The sequence below is a fragment of the Schistocerca gregaria genome, chromosome 2, assembly GCF_023897955.1.
Source record: "Schistocerca gregaria isolate iqSchGreg1 chromosome 2, iqSchGreg1.2, whole genome shotgun sequence".
NCBI lineage: Eukaryota > Metazoa > Arthropoda > Insecta > Orthoptera > Acrididae > Schistocerca > Schistocerca gregaria.
The window spans coordinates 211,515,268-211,530,770 of record NC_064921.1 but is presented as its reverse complement, the minus strand read 5'-3'; the positions used below and the strand labels follow the sequence as shown (position 1 = coordinate 211,530,770).

At 43.4% G+C, this 15,503-nt stretch overlaps 1 protein-coding gene across 1 annotated transcript in view; it reads right to left on the bottom strand.

Moving 5' to 3' along the window:
- LOC126335702 (Down syndrome cell adhesion molecule-like protein Dscam2) overlaps positions 1-15,503 on the bottom strand; it is a 1,471,118-nt gene that overhangs the window by 937,279 nt on the left and 518,336 nt on the right. Inside the window, exon 4 of the mRNA XM_049999160.1 lies at positions 13,507-13,652. Within this exon, the coding sequence (XP_049855117.1) occupies positions 13,507-13,652 (146 nt within the window). The remainder of the gene's footprint in view (positions 1-13,506; positions 13,653-15,503) is intronic.

Here is a 15,503-nt window from a genome sequence, read left to right as displayed (position 1 = left end):
CATCGCTGAGGCTGGAAAAAGATCCTACGAGTATAAGACAAACACGACAGAAGAAAACCGATCAACAAGACAGAAGTGCTGCCCTTCCGCAAATTGCTGGGCCATCAATAAGTGACAGCGTGAAAGCCTTTCGGCGAAAGATCATCGATATAGGCTTTCGGAGTCGATGGCCCATTCGTGTACCCTTGATGACTGCACCACACAAAGCTTTGGTTCAAATACCTCTGAGCACTATGGAACTTAACGTCTGAGGACATCAGTCCCCTAGAACTACTTAAACCTAACTAAAATAAGGACATAACACACATCCATGCCCAACACAGGATTCGAACCTGCGGCTGTAGCGGTCGGCGGTTCCAGACTGTAGCGCCTAGAACAGCTCGACACAAACCTTTCTGCATCTATTCTGCTATTCACAGTAAAGTGCCTGGCAGAGGGTTCAGTGAACCTCCTCCTCTCTACTTCAATTTTTCTGTGCGAGCTCTTATTTCTGTTATTTTATCGTGATGATCATTTCTCCCTATGAAGGTGGGTGCCACAGAATGTTTTCGCAATCGGAGGAGAAAACTGCTGATTGAAATTTCATGAGAAGCTCCCGTCGCTACGAGAAACGCCTTTGTTGTAATGATTGCCACTCCAATTCACGTATCACGTCTGTGACACTATCTCCCCTAATTCGCTATTATACAAAACGAGCTTCCCTTATTTGTACTTTTTCTATGTCATCCTTCAGTCCTACCTGATGCGGATCCCACACCGCACAGAAATACTCCAGAACAGGGCGAACAAGCGTGATGTAAGAAGTCCGTTTAGAAGACCTGTTGCATCTTCTAAGTTTTCTGCCAATGAATCGCAGACTTTGGTTTGCTCTATCCACAATATTATCTATGTGGTCGTCAAACGTAGGTTATCTGTAATTGTAATTCCTAAGTATTAGCTCACTTTACAGCTTTCAGATTTGTGTGACGTATCCCGTAATCGAAATTTAACTGATTTCTTTTAGTACTCACGTGAATAATTTCACACATTTTTTTATTCACGGTCCGCCTGGGCTCCTCAACAACGACATTGTACTGTTGACGACTGGAAACGTGCTCCCTGGTCGGACGAGTCTCGTTTCAAATTGTATCGAGTGGATGGACGTGTACGGATAAGGAGACAACCTTATGAATCAATGGACCCTGAATGTTAGCAGGGGGCTGTTGAAGCTGGTGGAGGCTCTGTAATGGTGTGGGGCGTCTGCAGTAGGAGTGATATGGGTCCGCTGATACGCCTAAATACGACTCTCAAAAGTGACATGTACGAAAGCATCCTGTCTGATCAACTGCACCCATACATGTCCATAGTACATTCCGGAAGACTTGGACGATTCCGGCAGGACAATGCAACACCCCACACGTCCCGAATTGCTACAGAATGCCTCCAGGAACTCTCTTCTGAGTTAAAACGCTTCCGCTGCCGCCAAACTCCCCAGAATTGAACATTATAGGGCATATCTAGCAAAAGGCTGTTCAGAAGAGATCTTCATCCCTCGTACTCTTACGGATTTATGGACAACCCTGCAAGATTGATGTTGTCAGTTCCCTCCAGCACTACTTCAGACATTACCCTAGTCCATGCCACGACGTGTTTTGGCACTTCTGCGAGCTTGCGGGAGGCTTTACACGATATTAGGCAGGTGTATCAGTTTCTCTGGCTCTTTAGTGCACATCTGAGCCTTTATCTCTATCTGAGTCTACACTTGCATATCTACATCTACATCTACATCTTCGTCTTCATGTTCATCTAATCTGCATCTACAAGTATCTGTAGCTACACGCAACATCTGCAGCTACACCTCCTTCTACATATGTAGATCCCACACGCTACATCCTTCATTTCTGCATCTCAGCAGTCACTCTTATCGCGAGAGGTCCTGGTGTCCATCTGTCACTTCCCTTTACTGTTTGTATCGCGAATCGTGCTGCTGCATGAACGTTAGCTGGTAACCGTTTATTAACGATTCTGTCAGTGGTTTGCAGTACTTGCATTAGGCGACTAGTTTCAAACGTTACAGGTTCATTTTCAAGCTTGGCCTACTGAGGTTGCCCTGATACCTCCTGGTCTTAATGATAAACATTAAAGTATGATTCTGACTTGATAAGAGGCTCATGTGGATTGTGATATTCATTATGAAAGCATTTTTAACCGTTCGTTAGCATTTTAAGTTTATTATTTCTTATTTATAAATGCTTGCCTAATGAATATCGCGAGCCTCAAATGCCACTTACCAAGTCAGAATCAAACTTTGATAGTTATTATTAAGTAAGCCTCTGTCTGATCTCGTATCTTTCTCACTAGATTCAAGATCCTCTCGCGAGATATCCAAGCATGGCTATAAAATAACGTAACTACTGCTGTTAAATATTTTATTGAAAAGACATAAATATTTAGTTATTGTTACCACCAATATATTCCCCGCCTCTATTCGTACAACGTTCCATCCGCATTTCCCATTGGTAGAAAGAGTGCTGGAAGTCTCTCTCTGTGAGGTCCTTGATGTGCCATTTTTCCTTTCATTGGTTTAATAGACTGAAATCTTGTTCCTCTTAATATAAATTTGACCTTTGGGAATAGATAAAAGTCACATGGGACTAGGTTAGGCGAAGGAGCTGCGTGGTCTACACTGGGACACTTCACTTCTCCAGAAACCTCTTAACAGTCAATGCAGCATGCAGAACCCACGGCTCGTTGTCCCGCAGTTCGGGTCGTTTTTTATCTTATTTTCTCACTTAGTTAAGTGAGAACCTCAAGTTACTAAATTTGATTAATAGTTTGATCGCCAGGAACCCAGTGAAGATACACAATTCCGTGAAAAAATGAAAAAGTCGTCTTCGCTCTGAATCTTTATTTGCTCATTCGAGTTCTTTTCACTCTAGGTGAAATTGGGCCCTTCCAGTGCATGGATTATCGCTTAATTTTTCTACCGTAACTGAAAAACAAGAGTTTTCATCTGTTATCACTCTTTCCACGAAATTAGTGTCTTCGTTCGCTCGCTACAATTTTCGGCACCAGTTTCACGCACACTTAAACTGGTTATGTAAAATTTGCCTTACAAGATCTTTTGCAGCTCTTACATTTTCAGCAACCTATCCGTCACTCAAAATCAGATTATCTATTTTTTCTATATTTTCATCCATTTTTTAGGTTGAAGCACATATCGGGCGTGAGCCGTCAACATTTTGTCATCTTGGACACTCTTGAACCACTCAGAAACCCGCGTACGTGATATACAGTCTACGACATACACTTATTTTAATAAAAGATAGGTTTCAGTAAAATCTTTCCCGACATTCACGTGATACTTCACCAAAATTCGTTGCTGTATTACTGCACTTACAATTTTTCCTGCAAAACAAGAAATAACACTTACGCAAATGAAGGCCAAGAGATGCAGCAATCGACTGAATAGGCTTCACGCTTCATAGCTACTGATCGCTCTTCTTCGGCACATGCGTACTTACTCTGCGACAGTATCTGTCCAGTTATTTTACAGCCAAATCTCCTATGCAAGCGGAAGCACTTTATCCATTCATTCTTCTAGTAATGTACGCTCCCTGAATTGTACCATTAATCCACACTCCGATCTGTAACACTTGTCATGTATTGTCTGTAAGAATTGAGTAAGCATCTGCGTGGCGCTTATGAGGGTACTGAACGAACCAGCGACTGAACGCCCCGATCTTCGTGACACCTTCTGTACTTCTTCTACCAATCCTACCAGATGTGGATTCCTAACTGAAGGTCAACGCTCAGGTATCAGCAAACGGGGTTTATGTAACAATCTACTGTGGGTAAAGATTGTTCCAATGATTCCCAGTCTGGCGTCAGCCATTCTGAGTCCTGAAATTAACTGTTTTGCATCAAGAACAGTGTCCATTATAGGAGTCCGATGGCGTCTGGAGCGACGAATCTGCTTCCTTGACGCAGCAACAGAGAAAGTAGGAACACATCGTCAAAGGTTCCCAGCACCTCTCGCAATGTTATGTGTTGCCATAATACACGAAACACGATCACCTCTGATTCGTGCAGCCAATTACTTGCACAACAGCCATTACCTTTCCTACTTACTCCCCCTACCCCAAAAACCGAAGTCCCTTTCTGGCCCTGTCAAGGAGACTCCTCCACAGCGTTCTGACGTTAGCATCTTCTTTGCTTCCTCCAAGTATCTCAACATCCCTGGCTACCTGGTCTGTCCATTTTATTTTCTGTCTGTACAAATATCTTGGTCCTCCAAGTTTCTTCTCTGACACTTCTCTCAGTCGTGATACCTTCTACAGATGTGTCTGCCCCATCTCATACTTCTTGTCTTAGCTTCAGAAAAAATATCTCGTTCATTATACAATATCCAGAATTCCTCGTTGTTTCTCTTCGCCATATCTAACTATTCTCCACATATTTGCTCCATATAATAATATTGGTGTGATTATAGTTTTTTGTATCGTTATTTTGGTTTCTCTTAATAAAATTTTAGCTGGTAGCAGTTTGTTGAGTGAATAAGATGCTCTGTATGTCGCTTTTATCCTCTCTTCCATTTCCTTTTTCTCATCGTTTGCGTCGTTTACTCCTACCCCTATGTATTTAAACGTTTCTGCTACTTCACATTGTCATCAATCTGTATGGCTCTCGCATTTCTGTCTTGCAATTTTGGTTTCTTGTCCTTTCGCGATGTTTTCACGCCTATATTCGTATTCGTTTTTACTTACGTTTTCGTGTGGCATGTACTTCCATTTTCCGCATAATGCTGAGGTGTTGTGATGCACACGTAACTATAACAAGTATTTTTCACAAATAACGTAGTAACACACTTTTCACTTCACCACAAAAATAAAAATTCTCATCAACATCGTTTGGTTACAGATGACAAGCTACCTGTAGTAATTAGCACACAAGTGATCCTGAAAATTCATGCACACCAAATGTAAAGGTATTTAAAAGAAGAAGTGATCAGTTGTTTGAACTGAAAATGCACATAATTTTATAATCATTTAACAAAAATGTTCACATTGCAGAATAAATAAAAACGAAAACCCACTGATGATGACACAGTGGTGTAGAAACATGTTAGGGTACTGAGAAAAACGGGGTTTTGTATAACTGGTGGACCTCACATCCAACAATTGTATACTAACGCCATGAAATTAGGCTAAACATATTCTGCACAGAAAGTATTAGTTGGTACAATCTATTGCAATAAGTATTTTTCATAATAAAGCAACATAGTGCCTCGACCTATTCTCTGATAAAATCATGAAACGATACGTCACCTGTCATACATAGTTTAAACAAAGCTTACAACTTACATTGCTAGTTAACTAATACGTAAGTCATTATTTATGAAGTTTCGTAATCGCAGTTTTCCTCATTCTCTGCTGCGACTGCAAGGGTCGAAATACGATTGCATATCAAATGGGATGGCGTGGAGAGGGAGGAGACGGAGCAATTTTAACATTAATTTAATTCACAAATTCGTCAAAATGGTGTAGAACTGCAGAAAATTCAGTGGCCATTGGTTTAAAAAAGTCCACGCTAAGGCAACGGTAGCGCGGAGTGACATCGGCCTCTTTGAAGACCAGACGCCTGGCTCCACCCCAGTAAAGCTAGTCAGCGCGTGGGCGGGCCGAACTGCCCCTCGGCTGAAAGTCCAAGCGACCGCCGGCATTTCCGCCCACGCTCGTGTGGGCAGCAGGAACTTTTTGCTGTCGGAGGAAGCATACATTGTGCGAGGACCGGAGATTACGAAACTACTGCGAATCGCCCTCTCATCATCAGTTCGTGGCAGTCTTTGGTAGGTTCAGTTCGTGGCATTCCATCCGTAGGCTTTATTTCGTGACCGGTATTAGTACGGCAGTATGCGCTATTGCGACCTGCATGTGTTCGTTTCCACCGCCAGGCGCCATTACGCAAACTTTCTATCAAGTCATTCACGCCAGAATGCTTACGGCAAAGTCGACCGTGTTTAAAGTGCAATGGACCACGAGACAGCAGCAGTTTTATCCATGTTAATATGGTACTGCCCCTGTACATATTTCCACTGCTGGCTCTCTAGCCCAACTTGCAATTCGAGTCCTGGACTTAATCTTTGTTAAACTGCATCAAAACTCTGCCGATCTGTATGGTTGCCATAATGTTTGTTCATATTTTGTGTCTTTACATATAATTGTGGTTTGGCCGACAGCAACCCTGAGGATCGCCTGTGTAATCCGAAATCGTGGACTGGCTACTTAGCACCTATTTGTACGGAGAGTGCCTTTAATTTCATTGTTTTTACGAGAATATATCTGCTTTACTTTTAGGTGTCTGTTACTGGCCTGTAGTTACCCCACGTCCCCTTCATTTAAAAATTGATTTCAATGAGCGATCCATATCCCTGCAGTAACGTCCGGAGAATAGCAGATCATCAGGTGAGGTTGTTTTGATATCACGGTAAAGAAGGGTGGCAGGTAGAACCAATTGTTTCGGTTAATTTGTCTCCTCCGAAGGTGAAATAACCGGGAAAGTTGTACGTATACGAGAAAGAGAGGTTCACATGAACGTGGAAATAACAGAGGATCGATGACTTAATATTTCCGTGAACAATGTGACAAAAAAACCTCAGACTGATTCATATAGTGTGATCCTCTTGAAATGCTGCAGACTGCAGTGCCAACAGATAATCGTGTAAACCGTGATTATTTCTTGGTTGGACTGCATTGGCTAATGAGATCTCGAGGCAATAGCTGATGAGTTCCAAAATTTTCATTTTTAGGCTGATGTGATTCGGCACGCGTTGAAATAACGAAAGTTCCTGTAAAGATGGTGAACCAGTGAATAATCACCACCAGGCAATGAGTTCCCCGATATGAAACGAGTGACCAAAACGTACGTATATCAGTTCCGAAAATACCCAGTTAACGTGATTCCTTACATTTTATAAACTGTGAATCCAACAGTTGTAATTGTATCATCTGGTATAATCGTTACTGTAGTGCAAATGTTGTACCGTAGTACTATAGTGCAAATATGAATTAAAACGGTGTAGAATACCAGTTTCCTCTAAGCAGCTTATAATCAGTGGGAGTGGACGGAATAAGGATTACCTACAGGTCGGCAGCTGTAATTGAACATTAAAGAACCCACTACAGCTTCGTACCACCACATACCTGTAGCTGTTAGTGACATCGACGCCACGCACAAATATCAACATCTTAATTTTGCATCACCACAATGATCTCTCTCGGCAAGGACTAGGAGCACATCAGCCAAATATTAGTGAAATTTTATTTTCACTGATTTCATCAAATACATGATGTTCGATAAACGCTGTTCCATAGTAAGTGTCTACGTTCTTGTATTTAGCCATTTCATTTACCCTAGCACTACTGTTTGCCGAATGTCCCTTGTTTGTTTATGTTTGGCATTATATGTGCGTGTGGGTGCCTTTTCAGGTATGTTCTCAAACATGTGTGTTCAGTGATGTTTTTAGGCAGTGTCACGTGTTTGTATACTGTATTCTGCAAAATGTGCTTGAACTGTGGCGGTCGCCATAATCTTTCTTCCTCCAACCGTTCGGAGAAAAGCAAGTTATCTATCAGCACTGAAACGTTCAAATCAAGTAGGAATCTTAAATATGGAAGCTTTACAATGACCGTAACTCATGCTGCAAAGTTTCTGAAGTCTGAAAGAACTCACTTACTTCTTCAAGTATATTCGGACAATTTTGAGGGTTGTTTGGCTTATTCTACAAGGGCACTGGTAGGATTTATGCATTTCTTTTTTTGTGGAGGTGGGTTTGTTTGATAATAGCGAATATGACTTCTGCAGTAACTTTGGTATCGAAACGGGTTCTTCCGGTGCTAGAATGATGAAATGCCACCTCAGTACGAATCTCAGACATTACGGATGTTCAGGAAATAACGCAGTACATCTTTTCTCAGTCAGTTTCGGTTGAAAAAGTGTGTAGTTTTTTGTGGGACAGTGTGGAATATTGCAGTTCAGCTTCTATACTTTAATGAAGTTCCGCTAGGTGTCGGCACTATACGCAGCCTCCAAAATGGCGTGTGTAACGGAAGTGCGTTCCGAACCGGGAGCCATCATTAAGTTACTTTCTGGGAAAAACCAAACCTTCGCAAATTTCGTAGCCGCTTGCGGAATGTTTACGTTGACATGACTGTGAACAAAAGCACTGTGAGCCGTTGGACTAGGTGTGTCTCACCATCGTAAGAAAGTCGTGTATCGCAACGAAGTCGTGTATACCTGCCCGCTCCCCCACGTGCCGTTCGGCCGCTCGCAACTGTGACTCCTCGATGCACGAACGTAATGCCAGTCTCATTAGAGGTGGTGCAAAGGACCTTCTCCTCCATGACAAGGCACGGCCTCACACAAGTCTACGCACCCGAAAGGAGTTCACAAAACTTCATTGGACTGTCCTTCCTCATCTACCCTATAGCTCTGATTTTGCACCGTCCGACTTTCATCTGTTTGGCAGAATGAAGGATGCATTTCACAGGAAGCAGTACGTGAATGAGAGGGAGTTTATTGTTGCATCAACTGCTTGCTCCGATATCGACAGGTAAAGTGGTACTATGGAGCATGCAAGTCCTTCCAATTAGGTGGCATAAGGCCATCGCATTGAACAGAGACTATATTGAAGAATAAGGTTTTGTAAATAAAGAGTGTGGTATAACGTGGTACATTGGAATCCTGAACAACACCGATCTATTTTCACGAAAAAAATATGCTGCATTAATTGCTGGAAGCTACTCGTATTTACGTAATTTCACGGCCAAACTTCGGTAGTTTACTTAGCATAAGTTTTTTTCTACATAATGTTTTCTAGAAACAAAGCCTTAACCGAGGCGAGCTTTTTAAGTAAGTACCGTTTTGAATTTAAATAAAGACGTGCTGAGACATCTCAATAATTTTATTTTTACGTGAAAGCCTGTACCTTAATCTACATTTCTCCACATTTTCCGTCAATATAGAGGCACTAGACATAACGTTGTACAGTTTTTGAATACTTTCCTCATAGAAGTCTGACACCTGACCTGTTAACCATTGCATCACCACTGTTTTGACTTCGTCATCGTCTTGAAGACGCTGACAGCCCAGGCGTTTCTTCAAGTGCAGGAACAGATGGTAGTCACTGGGCGCAAGATCGGGGCTGTACGGAGGATGATCTAGAGTTTCCCATCGAAAATATGTGATGAGGTCTATGGTCTGATTCCTCACATGCGGACGGGCATTGTCTTGCAGCAAACCGATGCCCTTGCTCAACTTCCAGAGACTTTTGCTTTCATTCTGGTGTGACGAAGGCCACCCATGTTTCATCGCCCATGGTCTAGCGGTGGCCGGCACGGTAGCTCACCGTGTTCGGTCAGAGGGTGAGCAGCCCTCTGCAATAAAAAAACTGAGCTAATCGATCAACAACGAACTTAAAACGGATGTCTTACGACGTCAGCCCCGAGCAGATGCAACGAACAAAAGCAAACAAAATGAGATTTAAAAAAAAGGCTACTGTCTTTCATTCATAATCTAAAACATCGTCGGTCCCGGGTTCGATCCCCACCACTGCCAAAATTTTTATAAATAATTATCATTGGGGGCCGAAGACTTCCGGCATAAGAAGTCAGCCTCATTCTGCCAACGGCCTTGTCAAAGAGGGCGGAGGAGCGGATAGAGGTTCAGGGCACTCTCTTGTCCTAGGGGAGGGAATTGCCCCTGAAGGAGGAAGAATCAGCAATGATCAACGACATGAGGATGCAGAAGGCAATGGAAACCACTGCATTAAAGACACGTAACGTGTATCCACAGGACATGTGGCCTGTAGTTGAAGAAGTGTCATGATGATCTCTCCATTGGCAAAAGATTCCCTAATAGTCCCCCATTCGGATCTCCGGGAGGGGACTGCCAAGGGGGAGGTTACCATGAGAAAAAGATTGAATAATCAACAAAAGGATAATGTTCTACGAGTCGGGGCGTGGAGTGTCAGAAGCTTGAACGTGGTAAGGAGACTAGAAAATCTGAAAAGGTAAATGCAAAGGTTCAAGCTAGATATAGTAGGGGTCAGTGAAGTGAAGTGAAGTGGAAGGAAGACAAGGATTTCTGGTCAGATGAATATCGGGTAATATCAACAGCAGCAGAAAGTGGTATAACAGGTGTAGGATGCGTTATGAATAGGGAGGTAGGGCAGAGGGTGTGTTACTGTGAACAGTTCAGTGACCGGGTTGTTCTAATCAGAATCGACAGCAGAGCAGCACCGACAACGATAGTTCAGGTATACATGCCGACGTCGCTAGCTGAAGATGAACAGATAGAGAAAGTGTATGAGGATATTGAAAGGGTAATGCAGTATGTAAAGGGGGACGAAAATCTAATAGCCATGGGCAACTCGAATGCAGTTGTAGAGGAAGGAGTAGAAGAAAAGGTTACAGGAGAATATGGGCTTGGGACAAGGAATGAAAGAGGAGAGGGACTAATTGAGTTCTGTAACAAGTTTCAGCTAGTAATAGCGAATACCCTGTTCAAGAATCACAAGAGGAGGAGGTATACTTGGAAAAGGCCGGGAGATACGGGAAGATTTCAATTAGATTACATCATGGTCAGACAGAGATCTCGAAATCAGATACTGGATTGTAAGGCGTACCCAGGAGCAGATATAGACTCGTATCACAATACAGTAGTGATGAAGAGTAGGCTGAAGTTCAAGACATTAGTCAGGAAGAATCAATACGCAAAGGAGTGGGATACGGAAGTTCTAAGGAGAAACGAGATTTGTTTGAAGTTCTCTAACGCTATAGATACAGCAATAAGGAATAGCGCAGTAGGCAACACAGTTGAAGAGGAATGGACGTCTCTAAAAAGAGCCATCACAGAAGTTGGGAAGGAAAACATAGGTACACAGAAGGTAGCTGTGAAGAAACCATGGATAACAGAAGAAATACTTCAGTTGATTGATGAAAGGAAGAAGTACAAACATGTTACGGGAAAGTCAGGAATACAGAAATACAAGTCGCTGAGGAATGAAATAAATATTAAGTGCGGGGAAGCTAAGACGAAATGGCTGCAGGAAAAATGTGGAGACATCGAAAAAGATATGATTGTCGGAAGGACAGACTCAGCATACAGGAAAGTCAAAACAACCATTGGTGACATTAAAAGCAATGGTGGTAACATTAAGAGTGCAACGGGAATTCCACTGTTAAATGCAGAGGAGAGAGCACATAGGTGGAAAGAATACATTGAATGCCTCTATGATGGTGAAGATTTGTCTGATGTGATAGAAGAAGAAACCGGAGTCGTTTTAGAAGAGATAGGGGATCCAGTATTAGAATTGGAATTTAAAAGAGCATTGGAGGACTTACGGTCAAATAAGGCAGAAGGAATAGATAACATTCCATCAGAATTTCTAAAATCATTAGCGGAAGTGGCAACAAAACGACTATTCACATTGGTGTGTAGAACATATGAGTCTGGCACATACCATCTGACTTTCGGAAAATCATCATCCACACCATTCCGAAGACGGCAAGAGCTGACAAGTGCGAGAATTACCGCACATCAGCTTAACAGCTCATGCATCGAAGCTGCTTACAAGAATAATATACAGAAGAATGGAAAAGAAAATTGAGAATGGGCTAGGTGACGATCAGTTTGGCTTTAGGAAAAGTAAAAGCACGAGAGAGGCAATTCTGACGTTACGGCTAATAATGGAAGCAAGGCTAAAGAAAAATCAAGACACGTTCATAGGATTTGCCGATCTGGAAAAAGCGTTCGACAATATAAAATGGTGCAAGCTCTTCAAGATTCTAAAAAAAGTAGGGGTAAGCTATAGGGAGAGACGGGTCATATACAATATGTACAACAACCAAGAGGGAATAATAAGAGTGGACGATGAAGAAAGAAGTGCTCGTATTAAGAAGGGTGTAAGACAAGGCTGTTGCCTTTCGCCCCTACTCTTCAATTTGTACATCGAGGAAGTAATGATGTAAATAAAAGAAAGGTTCAGGAGTGGAATTAAAATACAAGGTGAAAGGATATCAATGATACGATTCGCTGATGACATTGATATCCTGAGTGAAAGTGAAGAAGAATTAAATGATCTGCTGAACGTAATGACCAGTGTAATGAATACACAGTATGGTTTGAGACTAAATCTGAGAAAGGCGAAGGTAATGAGAAGTAGTAGAAATGAGAAATGCGAGATTGATGGTCACGAAGTCAACGAAGTTCAGGAATTCTGCTACCTAGGCAGTAAAATAACCAAAGACGGACGGAGCAAGGAGGACATCAAAAGCAGACTCGCTATGGCAAAAAAGGAATTTCTGGCCAAGAGAAGTCTACTGATATCAAATACCAGCCTTAATATGAGGAAGAAATTTCTGAGGATGGACGTCTGGAGTACAGCATTGTATGGTAGTGAAACATGGACTGTTGGAAAACCGGAACAGAAGAGAATCGAAGCATTTGAGATGTGGTGCTATAGACGAATGTTGAAAATTAGGTGGACTGATAAGGTAACGAATGAGGAGGTTCTACGCAGAATCGGAGAGGAAAGGAGAAGGGACAGAATGGTAGGACATCTGCTACGACATGAGGGAATGACTTCCATGGTACTAGAGGGAGCTGTAGAGGGCAAAAACTATAGAGGAAGACAGAGATTGGAATACGTCAAACAAATAATTGAGGATGTAGGTGCTATTCTGAGATGAAGACGTTAGCACAAGAAAGGAATTCGTGGCGGGCCGTATCAAACCAGTCAGTAGACTGACGACAAAAAAAAAAACAACAAAAAAAACACTTAGCTTAAGAACTCATCACCGTCGTTGTGGTACCGCTCACGGAAAGTCAATGCACTGTCTAAACCTTTGGTTTTGTGTACATCCGTCAACATTTTCGGTACCCAAAGTGCGCACAATTTTGAGTAATGCAAGTGCTCGGTCGCAATGCCCTATAAAACACTACGAGAAACATTAGGGAAGACATCCCACAAGGAAGAAATCGTTAAGTGTCTGTTTTCTCTCACCTTATTGTCCACTTCCTCTACCAAACTATCAGTAACTACCGAAGGACGCCCACTCCGTTGTTCATCATGCACATTTGTGCGGCCATCTTTAAATGCTCTCACCCACTTTCCTACTATTCCATCACTCATAATGTTTTCTCCGTAAACTGCACAAATCTCACGAATAATATCGATCGCTTTTAGGCCTTTGGCACTAAGAAATCTTATAACAGCTCGCACTTGACAGACGGCGGGACTCACGGTTATCGGAGGCATCTTAAACACTCAGTACACAACGTGAACAAGGAAGAATCAGACTGTAACGGCGTCAGTGCGTAGATTAAGGTACAGTCTTTCACGTAAAAACAAAATTATTGAAATATTTTAGGACATTTTTCAGAACGTTAGGTACTTACAAAACACTCCTCATATTTTAATCTCTGTCAGAGATAGTAGGACAACTTCGGGAGCTGTAGGCTACTCACTGGCGGCGGGTTTCCATGCGCGGAACAGGGCAGCAGGGCGCCCGTCGTGTTGGAGAAGACCACTCTGGCCGGCGGTTCCTGCACCAGCACGGGACCGCGCAGGGGGCCGGAGCCGGTCGCCGCCCCCGCCGCCGCCGCCACCACTGCTGCAACAGGTGACCAGTCGCGGTGAGTTGCGCCGCTGCACGATGGAACCATGTGCTCATTCTCACAAGCTGCGACATCGTCGCGAAAAAACAATGAGCCATATATGTAATAAGTTTCCTTTAATTTTCGTCTATGGTCACAAACTTTTAGTTAACAGATAACCGGTTTCGGTCTCTAATGACCATCATCAGATCTGTTTCATAAAAACAAAGTCCTAATGTACTGCAGCCATAATGGCATTGTCAAATGTTAAATGCGGAATGAGCTCCAGCATCGATATTTATTTGTATTTGACGATACTGGTGCTGATTCCGCATTTATTATTACGGGCGGGAATGTAACACTTATTACAATACTGCAGCGGTCAGGTGAATATACTGCTGAAACCTAACATTTCGTTCCGGACTGCAAAACTCATCTTCAAGAGCCACTGTAGCTTTTTCAAAGGTCCTATGCGCACCCTGGTTCGTTATTGACGTCAGTACAATTTGGTTTCTGCGTGCTCCCGCGCAGAGAAGTGACGACGTCACATGTTTTGAATACTCGAGGGCAACTGACCTTTCATGGATGCTACCATCCGCTATTGCTGTCATGCATCAGCACAAAAATCCAGTAACCGTCTAGTAACACACCATCAAACTTCCGATTAATATTACTGTGCTGCTTACTAATGTCAATGGTCTCTGCACTTGAGTTTCGCCAAATCAGCTCTGATGATCTTCTGGTTGCAAAGCATATTCCGTAACAGCAGATTCTCAAGAATATGCTTTCTATATACACTACTGGACATTAAAATTGCTATACTAAGAAGAAATGCAGATGACAAACGGGTATTCATTGGACAAATACACTCCTGGAAATTGAAATAAGAACATCGTGAATTCATTTTCCCAGGAAGGGGAAACTTCATTGACATATTCCTGGGGTCAGATACATCACATGATCACACTGACAGAACCACAGGCACATAGACACAGGCAACAGAGCATGCACAATGTCGGCACTAGTACAGTATATATCCACTTTTCGCAGAAATGCTGGCTGCTATTCTCCCATGGAGACGATCGTAGAGATGCTGGAAGTAGTCCTGTGGAAAGGCTTGCCATGCCATTTCCACCTGGCACCTCAGTTGGACCAGCGTTCGTGCTGGACGTGCAGACCGCGTGAGACGACGCTTCATCCAGTCCCAAACATGCTCAATGGGGGACAGATCCGGAGATCTTGCTGGCCAGGGGAGTTGACTTACACCTTCTAGAGCACGTTGGGTGGCACGGGATACATGCGGACGTGCATTGTCCTGTTGAAACAGCAAGTTCCCTTGTCGGTCTAGGAAGGGTAGAACGATGGGTTCGATGACAGTTTGGATGTACCGTGCACTATTCAGTGTCCGCTCGACGATCACCAGAGGTGTACGGCCAGTGTAGGAGATCACTCCCCACACCATGATGCCAGGTGTTGGCCCTGTGTGCCTCGGTCGTATGCAGTCCTGATTGTGGCGCTCACTTGCACGGCGCCAAACACGCATACGACCATCATTGACACCAAGGCAGAAGCGACTCTCATCGCTGAAGACGACACGTCGCCATTCGTCCCTCCATTCACGCCTGTCGCGACACCACTGGAGGTGGGCTGCACGATGTTGGGGCGTGAGCGGAAGACGGCCTAACGGTGTGCGGGACCGTAGCCCAGGTTCATGGAGACGGTTGCGAATGGTCCTCGCCGATACCCCAGGAGCAACAGTGTCCCTAATTTGCTGGGAAGTGGCGGTGCAGTCCCCTACGGCACTGCGTACGATCCTACGGTCTTGGCGTGCATCCGTGCGTCGCTGCGGTCCGGTCCCAGGTCGACGG